Genomic DNA, 20,682 nt, shown 5'->3' on the forward strand with positions numbered 1-20,682 from the left:
GCAGTTAATCAAGCCTACAATATCAACATTTGTTAAAACTGTTTTTGGAAAAGATGACCAAGACGTGAAAACCATGCCACTAATTAAATACTGTTAGTAGAAGAACCGACAAAATGAGAAAAGATGTTGAAATACAACTTATCGAAAAATAAAAAACAAGACTTTTTTCGGTGCAAATGGACGAATCAACATTGAGAGACAGCGAAGCAGTATTACTTACATATGTCAGATACATTGATAATAATGATTTTGCTCAAGTAATGTTATTTTGCGAATCATTAAAAAGCAGCACTACCGCTAAAGATATATATAGTACTCTAAAAAGTTACTTAGATACGAATAAAATAGCGATGAAAAATATAATGACCTGTACTGCTGATGGTGCTCCTAATATGATAGACAAAAAAAAAAGGTTGCTTAAAACTGATGAAAGATGAAAATCCAGATATGCTTCTTGTGCACTGTGTTATTCATAGGGAAAACTTGGTAGCTAAAAATCTTTCTCCTGTTCTAAATAAAATAATGAACTTGGTTGTAAAATGCATTAATTCTATTAAAGCAAGTGCAAAAGAAGAGCGCATTTTAAAATTATTTTGTAAAGAAAACAACGAAGCCCATGTGAGACTTTTACTTCACTCTGAGGTAAGATGGCTTTCGAAAGAGAACTGTTTAAAAAGATTTATGGAACTATTTGATACTCTTAGTGGTTTTTTAAGCAACAAAACTGAAATGCAATATCTGTTAACGATCGATTTTAAGGCATATTTGAGTTATTTAGCCGATATTTTTGAAAAACTAAATATATTGAATAAAGGACTAGAGGAACAAATAAAACTATTGTCGATGCAAAAACGAAGATATTTGGTTTTATTACGTCTATTAAACTAGTCGAAAAAGACGTTTATCAAAAACAATTTGAAAAGTTTAATTGGTTTCAAAAATGTGAAGTAACTGATATCGCTGTACTTAATATTGTCGAGGATCTAAAAAGTTTATCAGCTGTTTTAAAAGGAAGATTTTCCGATTTGAAAAAAATTGCTTTTCCAACTTGGTTGATGCAGCCAATGTTAGTTAATTTATCTCATATTTCAAATATGTAGTACCAAGAAGAATTAGCAGAAATGCAGAATGATGAGTCAGTTAAAACTTTATTTAATATAAAAGAATCGATGGCATGGTTTTTTGAAGAGACCAAAATAAAATATCCAAGCACAATAGAATGTGCTTAAAAACTATTATTACCGTTTCCTTTTTCATATTTAGCTGAATGCGGATTTAGTGCCATAACTGATTTGTTACTTAAAAAAAGAAATCGTTTGGATATAACTCAACGGGGAGATCTAAGAATGAAGCTGACAAAAATTGGAAATATAAAATCTCTTTGTAACCAGCATAAAGCACAACGATCTCACTAAATTTCAATTATTTTAAACTTGAATACCTGATGTATTTTATTTTATTTACTTATATATTGTTTACTATATTTTGTTTACTTGAAATTTTTTGTTTAATAAATAACTTTTTGAGATTTCTTCCCGCAGTATATCATTTATGCTACTTATGAAAAATTTATAATATTAAAAATTATTCATATGTAACGTAGGGGGACATTTTAAGTTTTTATGAGCTTTGGTGGTGCATGGCAATAAAAAGGCTGGGAAACACTGATTTACATGCTTCCAATTTATTAGAGAGAGCTGATCTTTAAATGATGCCGTATTTTTATCATTGAAAGATTGCTTGTAAAAGACTTTTTTATGTTTTTTTCTCAATGTTAATGGAAAAAAAAATGGGGAAATGATCCGAAACGTCATTTTTAATTATACCTATTTTAAGAGATTCCTTAAAAATATCGTTTGTTATTATGTTGTCAATTAAGGTCGCTGACATTGAGGTTATTCTAGTTGGTTTGTTAATAAGCGGCATAGCTCCACTTTGGAATAAATTATCGTAAAACTTTTTAATGTTGCTATTTACGTGGTATTCAAAACAATTTAAATTAAAGTCACCAATTACATAATTTATCCTCTTTTCTTTTAAACTTATTTTTAAAATATTATTTTGCAAATATGCATTAAAGCTTTTAATATGGCCAGATGGTGGCCGATAGCAGCAGCTTAGGAGTACATTTTTATTTGTTAAAAGTTCAATTGTTAAAATCTCTTTCTTGTCATCAGAAATACTCATCTTAGGCCTGATAATAAGTCTCCAGTTTTCCTGTATATAAAAAAGAACAATACCACTTCGTTTATTTACTTTTTGCGCTTGTGGGATCATATTAAAACCTGGAAGATTAAAATTAGATTTTGCGTCATCAAATTCACACCATGTTTCAGTTACGCATATTATATTAAAAGTATTTGAAATTTCGTTTATTAAATTACGCAAATTTTCAAAAATTTTATTAGACTTCTTATATTAAAATGAACAACATTTAAATGATCCCGCTCTAGAAATTCCTTTGTTATAAAAGTATAAGCAGTTGTTTTATAACGCTCCTACATCACTAAAATAATTTAGATCCGGATCTGAATTTGTGTCAAGCACTAAGTCGTTAGATCGAAAAAAGTTAAATGATAATGATTCAAAATTGTTTTGGTAAAGATGGTTGAATCATGTTGCTTCAGAGGCAGCCAGTTTTTATTTGATGTAAATTTTATTCAACAAATTGACATTTAATCAGTAAAAAAAAAAAAAATTTGGCTACCTCTGTAGTAAGGTACTTCAATTTATTTTTACGGGTTGTGAACTATTTAGAAAACCGACTCAGTTTATTCTCCAAAAACCTTTATCATTTATAGTTATAAAAAACAAAAAAAACAAAAAAACAAAAAAAAAAAATAATAAAAAATAAAAAAAAAATTTTTTTTTTTTTTTCTTTCTTTTCTTTCTTTTTATATTTGATAACTTTTTTAATGACAAGATTTGATAGCTATATTATTTACGGATTATTGGGAGCTTGGCGATAAGACTATTTTGTCTTCTTCTTGCCCCCGCCATGTGTATATTTTACCAATACGAGAGTTGTAATTATTTTTAACGGCAAACTTATAACTTTAAAAAAAAAAAAAAAAAAAAAATGATATTATAAATAAACTGCTTTAAATGTTTAATAAAGAAAGCTACCGGTTTACAACTTTTTATTACCGGTAAACTAAATAAACCCGGAAAAGAAGAACAACTCCTGTTTTCTAAACATTAGAATATTTTTTTTTAAATACACACAAAATTTAAATATACGATGTCCTGTGTAAAAATTATTTCAAAGCATTTAATAGTCTTTGGATTTAAAACTTCTTTCTTTTTTTAGAAGGAGAGCAACTAGAACTTGTGCGGTAAGAAATTAATTGGATCTTTGGAAAAGTGAATCATGTAACTTTTAGCAATTAAAGTAAATTTGAAGTAATAAATGAAAAAAAACAAAATTGTTGTTAAAATGGTGTACTGTAGTTATACGGTGGTACACAGTCCAAACAAATTAAAAAAAACAAAAAACAACGGAAAAACACCACTGCCCTTCTTTTTTTCCCTCCTCACTCCACTTCCCCAAACTTTTAATATATATTCAAAACTTTAAATATATATTCAATGACGTATATACGTCATCGAGCAAAAAAGTAAAAAAATAAAACAGTCACCATTTTAATATAAAAACCCAGCTTACCAGCGTGAAAAAGAAAGTTTTTTTGAAGATTTTGCAACGCTTAAGATACAACAACAATAAAGAATTTTTGTATCAAAGATAGTACCATGAATCCTAGGTCCATTTTTCTTTTAATATATATTAACAATATGCATAAAGCCAACAGATATCTACAGTTATGTATGCTGACAATACAAATTTATTTTTTAATCATCCTGATGCAAAAACTTCGTTTTTGACTACGAATATTGAACTCAAAAGTTTCAACCTCTGATTCATAGCAAATAAATTATCCCTAAATTGTGAAAAATTAGCTTAACTCTTTTTCATTAAAAGAAAAAAATCAAATCAAAATCAAATAATCGTTAAAGCTGTCTAAACTGCTTATTAATAAAAATAAAGTTGAACGTGAAAAATATACAAAACTTTTAGGAGTATTTTTTCATTAAAATTTGTAATGAAGAAACCATATTGGTCTTCTTGAAAAAAGATGTCTTCTGTAATAGGTGTTTTTTATAAGTCGAGACCTTTTCTCGATAGTAAGTCACGTAATATGCTTTACTTTATATCATAGTCAGCATAGTCAGTTTTGTCTTATTGGCCAGCATCCATAAAACAAAATTGCTAAAATTGCCATGCATGCATGCAAAGCAATTAATTATTTAAATAGTTTAACAAACCCGGCCCCAATAATGAAAAGTATGATGGTTCTGATAATGAGAAACTTAACACATAAGACATTACAGATACTAATTTTTATGTACAAGTATAAGGACAATCTACTACCAAGCGTTTTTTAAGATATTTTCTTCTAAGATATTATCTTTCTTGATATCATTTTTTAAAAAATATAATCTGCCTTCAAATACCAGGTACAACTACATAGGGAAAATTAATTCGAACATCTTATTTTAAAACGGCAGTTCTATTTTATGTCAAAGTGATGGTTTCATCTTTTTTTGACGTAAGTGCGCCTTAAACGGTGTCCAAAATTTTGTTGACACATATTGTCCCTCATCTAAATTCAAAAATATAAAAAAAAAAAAAAAAACTTAAAGCTGAAGACGCTGGTCACAACAATCCAGCGAAAATTTCTTTAAAAAAATAAATTTTGTTTCGAGAGAAACTCGTGTTTATTGATGTTCATAAAATAATAATTTACATACTCTCATACATGATTTATACGTTCAAGTATATATATATATATATATATATATATATATATATATATATATATATATATATATATATATATATATATATATATATATATATATATATATATATATATATATATATAAATATATACTATAAAAAAATTAAAAATGTTTTTATCAAGGTTTTTATTTTTACGATGTTATTTATTTTTTACATGTTTATTTGAAAATTGTTGTTTAATCAGCGAAATAAAATTTATTTAATTAAAAAAAAAATAATAATAATAGTATGAACTCATTTAGCATCCACAAACTTATGGAAAAAGTGACCTCCTTAGGAGCTTCTCTTAAATAAGTTGTCACATTCTTGCTTTATAATTTACCTTAAAAATCCTTACTTACTCGGATACTTTTCTATTTAAAAATAAAATATTTAAAAGTTCTCCATTTAAAAACTACTAATAAAAAAATTTTATACTTAAGAAATTAGAAATTTTAAAACAAAATACGCCGTAAAAGTTCAAGTTTAAAAACGAAACTATTTTTGCATTGAAAGTTAAGCAGTGAGCTCTTGTTTGTTATTATCAACTCAATAAGCCGTATAGAAAATTATTAGTGAATTTTTATCACCTTATTGTTAATCGAGCTAAAACTAACAAGCCGAGGTAGAGTAAATGATCTAATTCGTAAATCTAAGCGTGTTGGATACAAATACTTATCAAACTTTTGTATGTATATTGCATTTACGTTGCTATTTTTTTATTTCCTTAATCAATCTATTAAAAGATATGATAAGTTAATAGTTAATGTTAAAATATAATGGATGATTCAAGGTATGAAATTAAGTTTACTTATATGCAAATTTAGTGGCTGTAATTGACCAGGGCATTTAATAGTCTATGTTTTTTTCTTTAAGATAATACTTTAAGGTTAGCCTGTGGTGATTTTTTGGTTAATGTAAAATAATTTTGGTTAATCAATCTGACTAGTGATGATTTTTTGACAAAACGCCTCATACTTAAGTATGGAAATTGGCTGTGTAATGACACCGAAATAAAATAAGAAAACATCAAAAATCAAAACAAAATATACGCAAAGGAAAAAAACCATAATATACATAATTTCTACGCAAAAATCCTAAGTACCATTTCATCAAGAAAACTTAAATAAATTCTTGATTTGAATAGAGGAAAGGCTATTGTTGCTTTTTTTCACAGGTTGTATTTTTAAATAAATCAACCTTGAAGTTTTTAAACGCTGAGAACTAAAAAATTATGAATAAACGTTAAAAAGGTTCCCTATTCCATTATATTCCTCATCCCTTTTATTTTATATAAAAATTTTTCAAATAAATTTGATGTAATTTGATACTTAAGAATTCTTACCTTCAAAAACTTCTTTTAAAAAAACGTTCCCATTGCAAGCTTTTATATCAGTAGTGGTCTTGACATGAATGAATTTATAAGACATGAATGATATATAAGCCAAGCCATATAAAACTAAGTACTTTCTATACATGGTTGGATAGAGGTGGAAACTAATTGATGCAAAAAACTAAAGGTTCTTGCTTAATCATAAAAAAAGATATAAGGGAGTAAAGTTCATGAAATTTATGTGTTTTTTGCCAAACCTTAAATACTTTTCGCTGTGCTGTGGAATCGCTTTGGGTAAATTGACAGATAGAAAAAAAAGTAATTTTAGAAAATATAATTAAGATTGTGCTTAAAATGAGCATTCCAGAAAATTTTTTTTTTTTCTTGGTAATAAAAATTACAACTAAATATTTAATAATTATAACAAAATAATAATAACAACAAATTTTTTTACTGTGTTTTACCCAGGTACAGTGACGGATCCAGGTATTTTTGGTGGTGTTGAAATTTTTTCATATTTTGTACCACTTTTGTGTCCCTTCTAAAGGAAAAAAAAAGGTCCTCAATTTCTAAAATATTTTAGAACTTTCAGATTTTGGGGGAGGGGAGGGATGCATACCCCCTTGATCTGTCACTGCCCAGGTACTCTCCCTATTAAAAGTGGTAGTAGGTTTTAAAATTGTTTGAGGTGATAATTTCGTTTAACCCAATTACAAAAACATGTTTCAAAAAAAGTTAGTTTTATAAAATTTAACAATAGCATAACCATATTTAAAGGGTTAAACTCATTTAAAAGCTTAACAATATTCGAGTGTTATTAGTTTTGCAACTAAAATCTCTCAAACCTTTAACAGTCAAATTCTTGAAAGTATTTGAGTGTTAAAGGTTTCGAGCCAGTTACTGAAATTTGAATGTTAATGCGTCATTTTTTAGACTCCATTATATCCATAAATTATTTAATTTTTTGAAAAAAGAATTTGGATTGCATTAGGAAAAGTCTGCTTGTACTTGACAAAATACTCTTTTTTGTTTCTTGTAATCTGTTAATTATCTTGCTTTATAAACTTCATGTTTTCTCTTCCAGTAACTTTTAACTCTAATAGTGGTTGCTTGTAGTCTTGTTGGAAGTGAAGTTTAAAAAAAAAATCTCTAGAGTACCACAGAAGACCATTCTAGGTCCTGTATTGTTTCTCATCTGTATTAGTTATCTTTTTGAAATACTTACCTCTTAAGCGGCTCTATTTGCTGACAACAAAGCTATTTACTTCAGTCTTGACAAAAAAACTATCACTTGATTGCTAAGAGCAGATAGCTGAATTTCAATGTGGTATGATGATCTTGGGCAGCACAGTAGCTGATAAATTTAACCTATCAACTCCACTACTTTATGTATTTTTTTTTATTATCCTTTTGTATTTCTACTGGATGCTATATATACAAGCGATTGTAAAGTTAACATCTGTTATGGTTGTCTCTTGTTGTTGTCATACTTCTCATTCTGTTCTCTAACTCTATTAATTATTTATTTGTCCTTGTATATAATGCTTTTGTCATACTTGGGCTAGTTCTTCTAATGATGCTCTTTCTCTTTTAGATTGATAATGTCCAAAAAAGTTTGTTCTTACAAAAGGATAGGGATCACAAATAGGTGGGCACTAAAGGTGACAACTATGTTGGTATGGAAGATATAAATCTTTCAAGGCTATCTTTATGGTTACATTAAGGCAGCCTTAAAATATAATCACACCAAAAAAGAATAATCTAATTTTTTGTATAATATATAACTGGCATTTGAAGGTTTAGTCTGATTTTTTGTAAGAATCACGATATCTTTTCAAATCTTATCTGTTTTTTTATTGTTATTGTGACCTTGATATTTTATAAAGAAGGATCAACAACAAACCTGGAAAACCTAGTTTACTTGGAAAAAAGGAATGTTATATATTTAAGATGAATGTATTTTAAAAAAGAAGAACATGTATTCAAAAATAAATTTTTAAACAAGATAAAAATTAACCATGTATTAATTATGCTTAAGATAAAAAAATAAAAATTTTCTTGAAAACTTTAAAATAAATTTTTTTTAGTAAACTTCTTGTTTTAACTTTTAAAAACATTTATAAAATAACTTTTATTTTTATTTTTGCAGTTTGTCTAAAAATTGCACATACAGCTTTCTGAATTCTTAGTTGATGTATCTACTAGTGAGCCCTGACTATGGCTTTTTTTAGTAGAAAACTTTAGTGTTTTAAACAAATGCTAGAGTAGTGAAAAGCTTGTCTAAAACAGACTTGGTGGGAAGAGTAAGCTCACCCTGATAAATTAAAAATAACAACAACCTTAAACCCAACCCTTGCATGTTGCACATGAATTTTTCACATAAAAGATAAGCTTTAATCCAAAACTCAAGGAAGGTAAAAGTTAAGGCTGGGGAAAAAATATAAATAAAGTAGTACTTTTTTTATTTCATTTCATGACTGCTAAACTAAAACATTCACTGTAGCTGCTCTTACAAAAGTTAGTTGATGTATACTCTGTGGTTACTAGATAAATCATTTGATAAAAATTTATGACAAAAAATTAGAAAAAAATAAGAAAAAAGAAAAGAAATAAAAAAAGTTAATAAAACAGTAATATATATAAAAATATATTAAATATATATATATATTTTTAACTTAGTTTTAAAATATAATGCATTAAAATTTGTTAAAAAAAGGTTATTTGTTAATCGTTTTTATTGGAATAAAATACATATCAACAGCTTAATCTGCAAACAAGATAACTCTATTAAACCAAACTGTGCAAGAGCAATACAAAAGTATTTTAAAAGCCCATATATACACTTACACGAATTTTTATTGTTATTTGTTCATATTTCTATATTTAAAATCATTACTAAAAACAAAATGACACATTTTTATAATGATATCTTAGAAGTAAGAAAAATTGTTACCACAATAAAGTTGATATTACAAAAAAGTAAAGTTATCTTGTTTGTGGATTAAGCCATAGATATGTATACTTCATATTCTAATATTTATTTTTTTTTAGATTGAAAAAACGCTCACCTATAAATGAAAAAGGTTGTATTTTTATTATTATTATTATCATTATTATTGTAATTATTTTTATTTTTATTATTATCTTAATTATTATTATTATAATCATAATTTTTTTGATGGGTAAAATTTTAATTTCAAGAATGTATTGATTCTCTTAGGCATTGAATTTTCACTCAATTCTAGAGTTATTTCTTGTAACTAGATATACTCAATTACATCTTTAAGTGCATCAACACTTTTTGTGAAAGCATAGGAACTTTGTCCTATGCTTTCACAAAAAGATGTCCAACTAAAAGTTGAACATTTAGCAGTCTTTCGGACCTTGGTTCTGGTCTAATGTTATTGGTGGAGTTGCTTTTTTTTGAAGTCGAGATATAGCTGATTGAGATACTTCCAAGTGAGTGTCAATAGCTTTATTAGATAGATAAGTCTTCTCAAGCTTCATGATTAACCTTCATTTACCAGGGGATAAATGCTTTGTATTCCCCATTTTTAAAATTTTATTCAAGTCTAAATAGTCATAAAATATTATTACATATTTCATTTTACATAATCACTACTTGTAAGTAATAAAATTAATTTTAAGTAATAAAGTTTAATTTTACTTTTTCAAGATAATAACTGTTTTTTATTAAAATTGCAAAACCTTTGCACACTATTGCATATATATATATATATATATATATATATATATATATATATATATTATATATATATATATATATATATATATATATATATATATATATATATATATATATATATATATATATAACCCTCAGAATTAGGGTCAGCATTCGGCAATGCTGACCTAACTACTGACCTTAAAGTGTTTTAGGTTGGAAAAAAATTACTGACCTCGTTTCAATGGTTTATGGTAACCCCTTTGTGTCAAATTTTTTTGCCAATCTGATGCTGACCTCTAACAGTATGAGGTCAGCAATTTTTTACCGACTTCATTTTTCCAACCTCATTTTTCCTAATTCCAAGGTTTGTATATATATATATATATATATATATATATATATATATATATATATATATATATATATATATATATATATATATATATATTTATATATATATATATATATATATATATATATATATATATGTTTATTCTATGATAAGAATATGATTTTTAAAGGTTAAATTTGTGTTTGGTTATAGCAGTAAACTAGGTTAGACATGTAGTGGGTTGTTCTGCTGAGTAGTGTGCATATTAGGGTAGTTTAATATATTTTTTAAATTATATATCACACCCTCTTATATTTGGCCAGGTTCAAGGAAATAAGTTTAAAGTTTAAGTTTTTTGGCAATCAGTTATAGGAAGTGCTCCTCCAAGCTCACTGGTTTCCAAGTCCTTAAGAGATCAGTTTTTTTTTTAAATGCACAAACTGTATCCTACAAGTATGTAAGATAAAACTAAGTATGATATAATCAACTGATATTAATTTCATTAATATATAGTTTGATATTTATTAGAATTAAGGTAAGTACAGAGGTATAAAAAATGTCAAAATCATTTACATGTTTTACCGAAAAATTAAAATTTTAAAACATGTTTAGGTCTTTAAAATAGATAAAAGCAAAAAAAAAACTCATCTCATGTCACAAGATACTTTTGGAAAGAATAAAAAAACTTGAGATTATAACGAATCCTTTAAAAGTTTTTCAATTTTAGGGCATGATAGTATTAACCACTAGATAATTGGTATTGAGTCTCGATTATTGTGTTGTATCAATACAATACCTTACAGTATTGATATTGAAATCAGTACCTATATCAAAGGTATTGGTTATATCATGTTATATATATATATATGTTATTTCTGTATTGATGTTATCATTTTGTATTTGTTTTTCACAAGAATTTTTATTTGTTTTCATGATTGACTCATATTGTAGAAAATAAAATGTAATAGAAATTATCAATGATAGTGTCTTATCAAATGACATACGATAAATCATAACCATTTTCAAATATCACTTTTTCAAATAGTATCGCTATTTTGCTTTATTCAATTGTGTTGTATTACTTCCGTAATTTAATTTCCTATCTGGTATTGTTCTTTTACTTTATTTAATGGTGTGTTATCTCTTCTGTAATTTAACTTTTTGCATGGTATTGTTATAGTTTAGTTAATTGTGTGCTATTGCTTCCGTAATTTAATTACTTATATGGTATCATTATTTATTTAAGTCTTGTGTGGTATTATAGTTCTTACCTTGTATCTTCTTTCATTCTGTGTTTGAAATTCAACAATTAAAATAAACTAATCATCAATCATTATATAACAGTATATAAAAATATATAATAAGTATGATACTAAGTATCATATTTATTATATATTTTTGTTCATCCATTTTGTTCCTTGTCTAAATAATACCTTAGTTAATACCTTTTAATTTGTATTTTTTTTAATTAAATTTTGTATTTTGTAATTTGTTGCTTTTAATAAAAAATATATAAAAAATGTCTTTATTTGTTATTAACTGAATCACCAAATAGCAATCTTGTATTTTGTTCATAATAAATTTAAAAATTATATCAAATGAGATTATTCAACCATTCAATAATTCTTTTTATACAATTCTTTTTATTATTGCTATTGTGTGGTATCGAAATGATATTGATGGTATTGGATTAAAATATAAATGATACTCTGTATTGATATACCTGATACTGATTATCTTGTGTCTAGTTAGCATGATTTTAACACTTTTTTACAAATATGTATGCAGTATGATTTGGTATGATGGTGACTATTTTAACATTGTTTTATCCTTACTTCTAAATTTCAATAAATGTGTGAAGGTATGTGCATACCAAACAACATAAACACACTTGTGATATATGTGCATTTTATTTTTATTTTGAACAGATATTATATTCTGTGATACATAATAAAATATATCTTTATGAGCAAGCGTCACTGTTAAAGTCCAGGTTAGAGATGCTCATAAAGGTGTACTTTCATGCGACCTGTGATTTTTCACTGGTTGTCAAGAGAGCAGTCTATTCTGTCTTAAAAAACTTTGTATATGATTGAAATTTCTTCAGCATTGAAAAATTATGAGGATATGTGGATCTTAAATGGTGTCTATGCTCCAGCCCTAAAGTTACTGTTCAAAAAACTGATAATAAAGTTGAAATTGTTAAGTTAGAAAACAACATTAAATATATTCAGTTGAATATCAATAGCTTGAATACTTGATATTTCAAGTATTCGAGCTATTGATTGGACATTACCTACTGGTTTGGGCTAAAATCTTCTCAATATTTCAAACTTTTTATATCTTAAACAATATTTTTGGTCCCTGGGCCTATATTCTCTCGTTATCTCAAACATTTACACAATTTCTTTTTTAAGTAAACATTTTAATAATATTTCATTTTTTAAAATTCCAATTTTTGAAAAGTATTCCTTAAAAAACGTTTTAAATTTGATTTTTTTATAATTATTGATTTGATTATATTTTAAATTTGATTATTTATAATTTAGATATTTGAATTATAAATAATCAAATAATTTGATTATATTTTAAATGTAATTATTTATAATTATAAATTTTTTATTTTATTACTTTATTGTTTTTATCAAACCCAACAACGCTCAATAATTTAAAACTTACAAACAAATCTGCAATAGAAAAGTAGAAGGCATTAAAAAACCTAGAAAAAAAGATGTCTAATAAATAAATTGCTCAAAAGTCCTAAAGAATACAATATCAACATTAACAAAACTTATTAATAGTAGCAAATAGAAAACAAAAACAAAATAAAGAAAAGGCAACCAAAAAGGTTAAAGTCAAAAGCAAAGACTTCCCATCCTCCATGACTATTATTAGCTTTCTTAAAAATTTCTGAACATTTTTATTTAGTTTAATATTGAAAAAAAATGTAGAATTAAAAAGAAAATTATTTCTCTTTCTTTATCTAAGATATCTAACGAAATTTTTTTCATAATACATATATATATATATATGTATTATGAAAATATTTTATCCTCGCCAAATAATAAGAATGTAACTTAAAGTTCTTTTAGTATTTTTATATTTACCTGTTATAACGATATTTTTTTGCATTTTAGGCTGTCCATTGGATGAAAAGTTATAGTATGTCATTATTACATGTTTACAGTAAATGTTTAATTAAAATATTGGTTTGATAAAACAGCAAAGATAAAATTATCTACCTTTAAAAAAAACATTAGTAATGCTTTATTATTTTCTCATGAGTATATATATATATATATATATATATATATATATATATATATATATATATATATATATATATATATATATATATATATATATATATATATATATATATATATATATATATATATATATATATATATACACTCTTGCATGGTCGTCTTTTATTTTTACCATAAAATTTAAACTTTGTAAAATTTAAAATAAAGTTTTATCTTTTTAATTGGTAGGTTGCCTGCCTAAACCAAAACCTTCAGTCGGAGTAGCAGCACTACTCACATGTTCTATCTATTTGTCAGTTAATGTAGCAGCACTCCATGCAAGTTCTACCAAATTGTCAGTTGATGTCATCACACATCCTCGCATTTTCATCCTATTTTTAAGTTGATATATATGAACAATAAAAAAATAAAAATGAATGCCTATTAAGTTGCTATTTTGTGGTTTTTCAAAAAATGATAAAATTTAATTAGTTTCCTCAATTAAATTAAATGGTTTTTATATAAAGTGTATTTAATTTTATCATTTTTTAATGTATATTTTGTAAACTTTGATGAAAAAAAGCTGCACCAGGCACCATTATGATAACATAATTCCGGTCACACTGTGTGTCCTGCTTTAAAAGTGTGTAAAATCGACTTTTAAAAATCTTAGTTGACTTTGCATTGACTATCTTTGCTGGTCGCTTATTTCAGTTGTTAACAACTCGAATTTTTAACAACTTGTTCATGACAGGATTTAACAATTTGTTGTGTTAGTCGTTAATTAAAATCACTCTGATATCTGATGATTGTCTATAACCTGATGATTTGCACATATATTTGCAGAAAACAAAGTCAATTTTTTCTATTTTATTTTTAATTTTATACTGCTAAATCAGGTCTTCCCATTTTTGTCATTCTTCTAGAGTGGCAAGATTTAGTATGGCCAGTCTATCCTCATAGTTTTGTGCTTTAATTCGCTTATCATTTTGGTTGCTTGCTGTTGAATGCATTCAAGTGTTTTTATGTTACTTTTTAGGTGAGGAGACCAGGCTTGGATGGCTAAATCTAGATGAGGTCTAATGGATGTTGTGTAGATTACCCTCCATAATATTAGCCCTTTAGTGCAAAATGATTTTTTTAGTTTGCCTAGTACTTGGTCAAGCCTCTGCAGCTTCTACTTAATGCTTAACATTGTGGTTGTTTGATGTTAAGAGTCAGGGTCATTGTTGTTGTTCCAAGTTCTATTCAATTTTAATCTATGTCAAGCATTGAGTAAAAAGACGAACTGACTTAGTTGAGTTACCAGCATGCAAGACTTTTGTTATATTTGTTGAAGTTAAAAAACATTAGCCACTTCTTAGACCATTCAACTGCATGATCTATGTCTTTTTGTAGTTTTATTGCATCATCTTCTGTTTTGAAGATGATGCAATAAAACTACTGTCATTTGCATAGATCTTTATATGGTGCGCCATGTTGTCTGGAAGACTGTATAAATCAGAAACGAAAGTGGGCCTAACACTGAATCTTGTGGATCTCCACTAGTAACATCTACCCATTCAGACTTGCTATCGCTGACAATTTTTCTGTTTTCATTTTTTATCCAGTCAGTTATCCACTCCAGGATTGCTGTTTGTGAGGAACTTCCAGAAACCTATGAGAAGGATCTTATCTTACATGCTACTGATGTGATAGAAATCTGGTCTGGGTTTTATTTTGAAATATAGGAGTCACGTTTGATATTATCCATAGGGTCTATGCCTTCAGCCAGTGATTTTTTTAAAATCGTAGCAGTGGCCCGGCTATTGCAGTACCGCAGTGTCAAAGAACATGTGGATGTATGTTATCATAGCCTTTTAACTTTGTCTCAATGAGCTCTTCTAGCTATTGCTGAACCAATATAGTTGTTATCTCTGCTTCACTCAGGGCGCATTTAATTTTTTTTTGTTCTCAAAGGTTAACATCTGGTGTAACAGCTCAACAACAGTTAAGTAAATGAGAAACTTTATGACTGTCAGTTGTAAGATTTCCATTGTTGTCTTCCAGTGACTTCATTATTCATTATTACTGCTTCTGTTTGACTTGGTTATGAAGACATTATGAATCAATTTTGAAACAGTTGATTCTGTCAACAAACACGTGATAACTTTCATTTACTAAATAGGAGTTGAAAATTGTTACCCAGTCATAAAATTTGATTAGGGTAATTCCATGTCAAATGACCCAGAAATTTTCTAAAATTTCACCCTATATCTCAGATTTTACTGATTTTTATACAGTTGAGAGTACTTATTAAAATAAGAATTCCTTGAAAATTTTAGCCTCTGGCTTCAAAAAGATCCTGAAATATGACCATTTTACTTTAAGCAGATACTGGCCAGGCCTCTCTTGTCCTCTTAGAATTGCAACATTTATTTAGAGGTTTCAAGTCACATAACTTTAAAAATATTTGATATTTGACTTTTCACTAACTTCCAGACTAGCTAGAGCTCTGAAAATTTTGGCATTTTTGTAGTGCCAATGAAAATGCATGTTAAAGTTGTTTTCAGGGCCCACAACAGCAGGGGAGGGGGGGGCTGGGTCATTGGTCCACTTCTTTGAAGCGGAATCTTGTGATAGATTTTTCACTACTTTTCAGACAAACTGGAGCTTGGAAACTTTCAGCATTTGTGTAGTTCTGATCAATGTGTGTTAAAATTGTTTCCAGAGTAGATGACCAGAGGGTTCATAAGGTTGGGGCACTAGGGGTCATGCCCCATTTTTGTTAAAATTTTTTTTTTTTACATTTTTAATAAAGTAAAGATAATTTTGAAAATATTGTCTTCTAAAATTTTTTTTGTTTATATTTGTTCCATTTGGTTTTTTGTCATTCTGTATTCAATGATCTTTCTTAACATGTTTTAAGAAATTTTATAGCAAGTATATGGATTAAAAACAGTCATTCATCTAAAATAATGATTTTAGTAGAATTTTACATTGTATAATTTAAAACCTTTTGAATTAAAAAGAAAACAGATAAAATAGCATTAATCTTTCAGACAACAACAATTGAAGAATACAAATTGGTGTTATCAGAGACAATAAACAAGTTAACTGTTCATTCCTACATTGCAAAATGTCAAGCAAGATATCTAAGGCAACAAAATGAAAATTTGGCAAAAGACTGCTTATCGTTTTAGATGATTTTGCAGAAAACTACATGTTTGTGATTCAAGATAAAATCTAAAGTTACGATTGGTGCCAAAGTCTATGCATGTATTTATTAAACAAAATTGACCAGCTGAAAGGAAAATTGTTTTGCTTCATGTCAGAAGATAATGAGCATGACATTGGTTTTGTGAAGACACAAGTAGTTAATTATTTAAAATTTTTGCTACAAGTCATGGTAAGTCACCATGTGATGGTATTGGTGGTAGTGCTAGTAAATTTACCGATATTTTAAAAAACCGGTAATTCGGTAAAAAAAAAAAAATTACCGGGTTACCGGTAATTTACCGGTATTTTTTCTAAAGGCTTAAATAGTAATAATCTAAACACTGAAAACAACAAAAAGCATAACAAATGAATATATTAGTAAAACAGCATCAGTTTACAGGTCCATCCTAGTTAAAAATAAATAAATTAAACAATCAAAAAGATTTTTTTTATATAACAAAATATAATTCATTTATTATACATTAACATTTTTGTATTTTAGCGTAAACATAAACAAACATAAACATAAAGAAAACTTCATTTTTAAAATAAAAATAATTAATATAGTCAATTCTTTTCAAGGAGCATAAATTGTTTATTAAAGTAAGCTCTTAAAAAACACATTACATTTAATGTTTCGTTGTTTAAACTTGTTCTGTACCTTGTGCCAATTAAGCCTGGTGCAGAAAAAGCTCTTTCCGACTCTACACTGGTTGGGCGAACTGCTGAAATATACTTTTGGAGTTTGTTTAAATATTTTCCTTTAATATTTTGTTCCTTGAAATACGCCATTTCTTTCCTGACTATATTTAAAAGACCGGATGTTGTCTTCGGATCACTAATCTCTTCATGAGCAATAGTTATCATTTTTTTTTAAATTACTAAACCAAGTTTTTCCTTCATTGACATTGCTTGACTTGATGTCGCCACTGCTGATAAAACCATAGATTCACTAGTTGATTCAGTTTCATACACTTGCACAACTTCAGCTTCAGTAGTTTCGGAATCGTTTTTTAAAAATTGTTGAATGATTTCTACAATATTTTTTTCCATAACCAATTTACTTGTTGTATTAAACACGTCATAATTATTTTCATTATTTAAAGCTGTATGTGGACATGGTTCATAAAGATATGAATATATATCAGAATATACGGTTCTTCTCTCACTTATTCGAAATATTAAATCTTATTTCAATTCATTACTTTAGAAATTATTTTGGTTACTTAGTTCATCCAACATGAACCTAATTGTCAAATCTGCAACATATAGATTCGTGTCCCTTGAACTGAGAGCTTCCACAGCTACTTTAACAGGTTGCAAAGCCATTATTATATTTGATACAACATTGAGATCATTTTCTGATAAATCTATATCAGATTTGATATCGATTAGACTCTTACGAACACAATTTTTAATCTCATAAATTCTTTCCAACATTATCAACATACTGCTCCACCGTGTTTTTGTGTCAAGGATTAGCGTAAGTTCTTTTTTAAATTCATCCTTAATATGTTTTTGGAGGATGTCATTTTTTGTTGATGATCTACAGAACATGACAACAATTTTTCCAATTTTTGTTATTATTGGACCTATACATTCATGTTGAATTGATGAATCAGTAGTTGATGTATCCTCAATAACATCAAAAACCCCAATATCTTCCATTACATCGTCCTCTTCATCTTCACCATGTTCAAATTCAGTAATAGCCACTTCTTGATTTTCTACGGAAATATTATCCAAAACAGATCTTTTATACAGCACCTTAATTACTGATAACTGGATGCCGTGGGCTAAACAAAGTTGATGATTTACGTCCAGTAATCTGCCTACCTTTTTCATTACGGCGGCCCCATTCGTAGTAATGGAAATTATATTTTCTATCGCAATACTAAATTCTTTAAGTGTATTTTGAAGATACGTTATACATTTTTCAGCAGGCATCGATCTTATAATCCTAACCAATCCGAGATTCCAAAATACATTATCATACAAGTGGACATTCACATTCATAAACCTTCGATTTTTAAGAGATGTCCATTCATCGAAAGTCAAGCTGAATAATTCACCACGGGCTAATCTTTTTGATAATTCTGTAACGATTTGTTTTCGGATTTTGTCACCGTACTGCAACACCATTTTCTTAATTGTTTTGGAGACTTTGGGCAATCATATCCTCTGAATTTAAATAATTGCTGAAGATCGTATGATTGCAAATCTTTTTAAATGATAAACAATCTAGTGCTGTCAGTCGTGCTAAAACAGCTGGGAATGAGTCATCAATCGTTTTAATAATGTTGAAATAATCAGAAATTTTTGATCTAGAATTTGTATCATTCGTAACGGAAGTTGTGGTATTGATATTAGAACAGCTAGCTTCTGCATCATCATGTTGATCACTCCTTTTAGCAGATTAATTTTATGTTTTCTGATAAGGTGATTGTGCAAACCACTTGTGCTGCCGCCAGAGCATTTTTTTTTTTTTTTGCATATAGCTGAATCACCAGCTTTCGTACATAGAAAATGATTCCACAATTGATTTTGTCCGCATCCAGTAGACATCATAGATGAAGCTATTTTTTTAAAAAAAATTCAATATGTAAATTTTGGAACACAATACAAATATTTTCTATAATATAATTTTAAAGACTTTTTGTGAAATACTTACTCAACACAATAAGAATATAGAATATTCGCTTTATTTTCAAAGTTATGCTTTGTGTTTATTTTCAATTTTTTTTTATGATACTTAATAATTTTATCATCCAGTGCAAAAAACCAAATAATTTAAAAAAAACTCACTAACGCACTATTAAAATTAAATAAAATGTCACCTGTAACTGTAAGCAGATGGGACGCGAGCACAAAATAAACTGAATGTAATTATAAATAAACTACATAAACAAGTCTTAATTTTATGTAAATATTTTTCTTTCTCTATTAAAAAACGAAAATTTAAGAAAAATCAATCAAGTAGGCTGTATTTTTTTTTAAGAAATGCATATTGTAATATTGTAAGAAAACAAAATTCTTTTCCATTATAAAGTTCTTAATTTTTTGCGATTTCAACTGTTTTTTTATAATATGTAGAAAAGTTAGCTTTTTTGTAGAATTTTTCTTTTTAGTTAGAAAAAAATACTACTAATAATTTATTCAGAATTTCCGTAAAATTTACCGAATTACCAGTAAATTATTTGAAAATTACCGGTAAATTTAAACATAATTTTTAACCAATTTACCGGTAAACCGGTTTACCGGATTTGCTAGCCCTATTAGGAGCTATCATCAATTTAACCCAGAATCTATAGATACTATTAGTTTTAAACAAACAAGTGAAGATTTTAATATAACAGGTATGATTTCTTTTTCTGATATTCTAAGTATTTAACCTTATCAGCGAAATAACATCAGCACATTGAAAATTAACATTATTGCATTGAAATTTGGTGAATTTATTCTGTGTAAATATGATATGTTTGATTGGATTGGTATGAGCAAGATGTTATGGTAACATTTATGCACCCACACAGTTCTTTTAACAAACTTTCCTGACCATCTAGAGCAAACGAGTGTTGGGTTCCATTTACCAAATAGTTTGTACGATTGATGCACCTGTAACAACAACTGGATGTATGTATACTTTGACTGTTTACGCATCTAAGCAAATCTTAACACAATCTTGAGACATAATATTTTTGTATTTTATTTTGTAAATGAAACAGAACAAGTACAAACCAAAAAATTTTTTGAAAACAATGTTATCTTTACTTTAGTAAAAATGTAAAAAAAAAAAAAAAATTTTTTTTTGAGAAAATAAATGGGGCATGGTCCCAGTGCCCCGAGCCATGGACCTTCTGGTCGTCTGCCCTGGAAATAATTTTAACATGCGTTAAAATTGTTTCTAGGGCAGAAAATAATTTTAACTTGTGTTTAAGACTACACAAATGCTGAAAGTTTTCGAGCTCCAGTTTGTCTGGAAGATATTAAAAAATATATCACAAGATCCCACTACAAAAAAGTGGGGCACTTGCCTAGTTCCCC

General features: G+C 27.3%; 2 protein-coding genes across 5 annotated transcripts in view; both read left to right on the top strand.

The window, feature by feature from the left end:
- Nucleotides 1–426: 426 nt before the first annotated feature.
- Nucleotides 427–1,415, top strand: LOC136090968 (protein FAM200A-like). The gene is made up of 3 exons (XM_065817949.1): nucleotides 427–642; nucleotides 1,101–1,221; nucleotides 1,264–1,415. Exons 1-3 carry the CDS (start codon nucleotides 427–429, stop codon nucleotides 1,413–1,415), a joined length of 489 nt encoding a protein of 162 aa, XP_065674021.1.
- Nucleotides 1,416–5,435: 4,020 nt separating this feature from the next.
- LOC100204497 (uncharacterized) overlaps nucleotides 5,436–20,682 on the top strand; it is a 49,170-nt gene continuing 33,923 nt past the window's right edge. The window contains exons 1-3 of one of the 4 annotated variants that reach the window (XM_065817111.1): nucleotides 5,436–5,528; nucleotides 9,225–9,256; nucleotides 13,330–13,378. Coding sequence is in view for 1 of the 4 variants with exons in the window: in XM_065817109.1 (XP_065673181.1) it covers nucleotides 5,620–5,633; nucleotides 9,225–9,256; nucleotides 13,330–13,354 (71 nt within the window). In the remaining 3 variants the exon portion in view is untranslated. Of the gene's footprint in view, nucleotides 5,634–9,224; nucleotides 9,257–13,329; nucleotides 13,379–20,682 lie in introns of all 4 variants that reach the window. The other 3 variants (XM_065817110.1, XM_065817109.1, XM_065817112.1) reach the window with 3 other exon arrangements.

This window comes from Hydra vulgaris, chromosome 14 (assembly GCF_038396675.1).
Source record: "Hydra vulgaris chromosome 14, alternate assembly HydraT2T_AEP".
NCBI lineage: Eukaryota > Metazoa > Cnidaria > Hydrozoa > Anthoathecata > Hydridae > Hydra > Hydra vulgaris.

What these genes read in the sequence shown, in the direction of transcription:
- LOC136090968 (XM_065817949.1), top strand. Translation starts at nt 427, where the DNA reads ATGAAAGATGAAAATCCAGATATGCTTCTTGTGCACTGTGTTATTCAT. An exon ending in GACTTTTACTTCACTCTGAG is followed by an intron (nt 643 to 1,100) that starts GTAAGATGGCTT and finishes TCAAATATGTAG; the next exon opens with TACCAAGAAGAATTAGCAGA. An exon ending in ATATCCAAGCACAATAGAAT is followed by an intron (nt 1,222 to 1,263) that starts GTGCTTAAAAAC and finishes TTTCATATTTAG; the next exon opens with CTGAATGCGGATTTAGTGCC.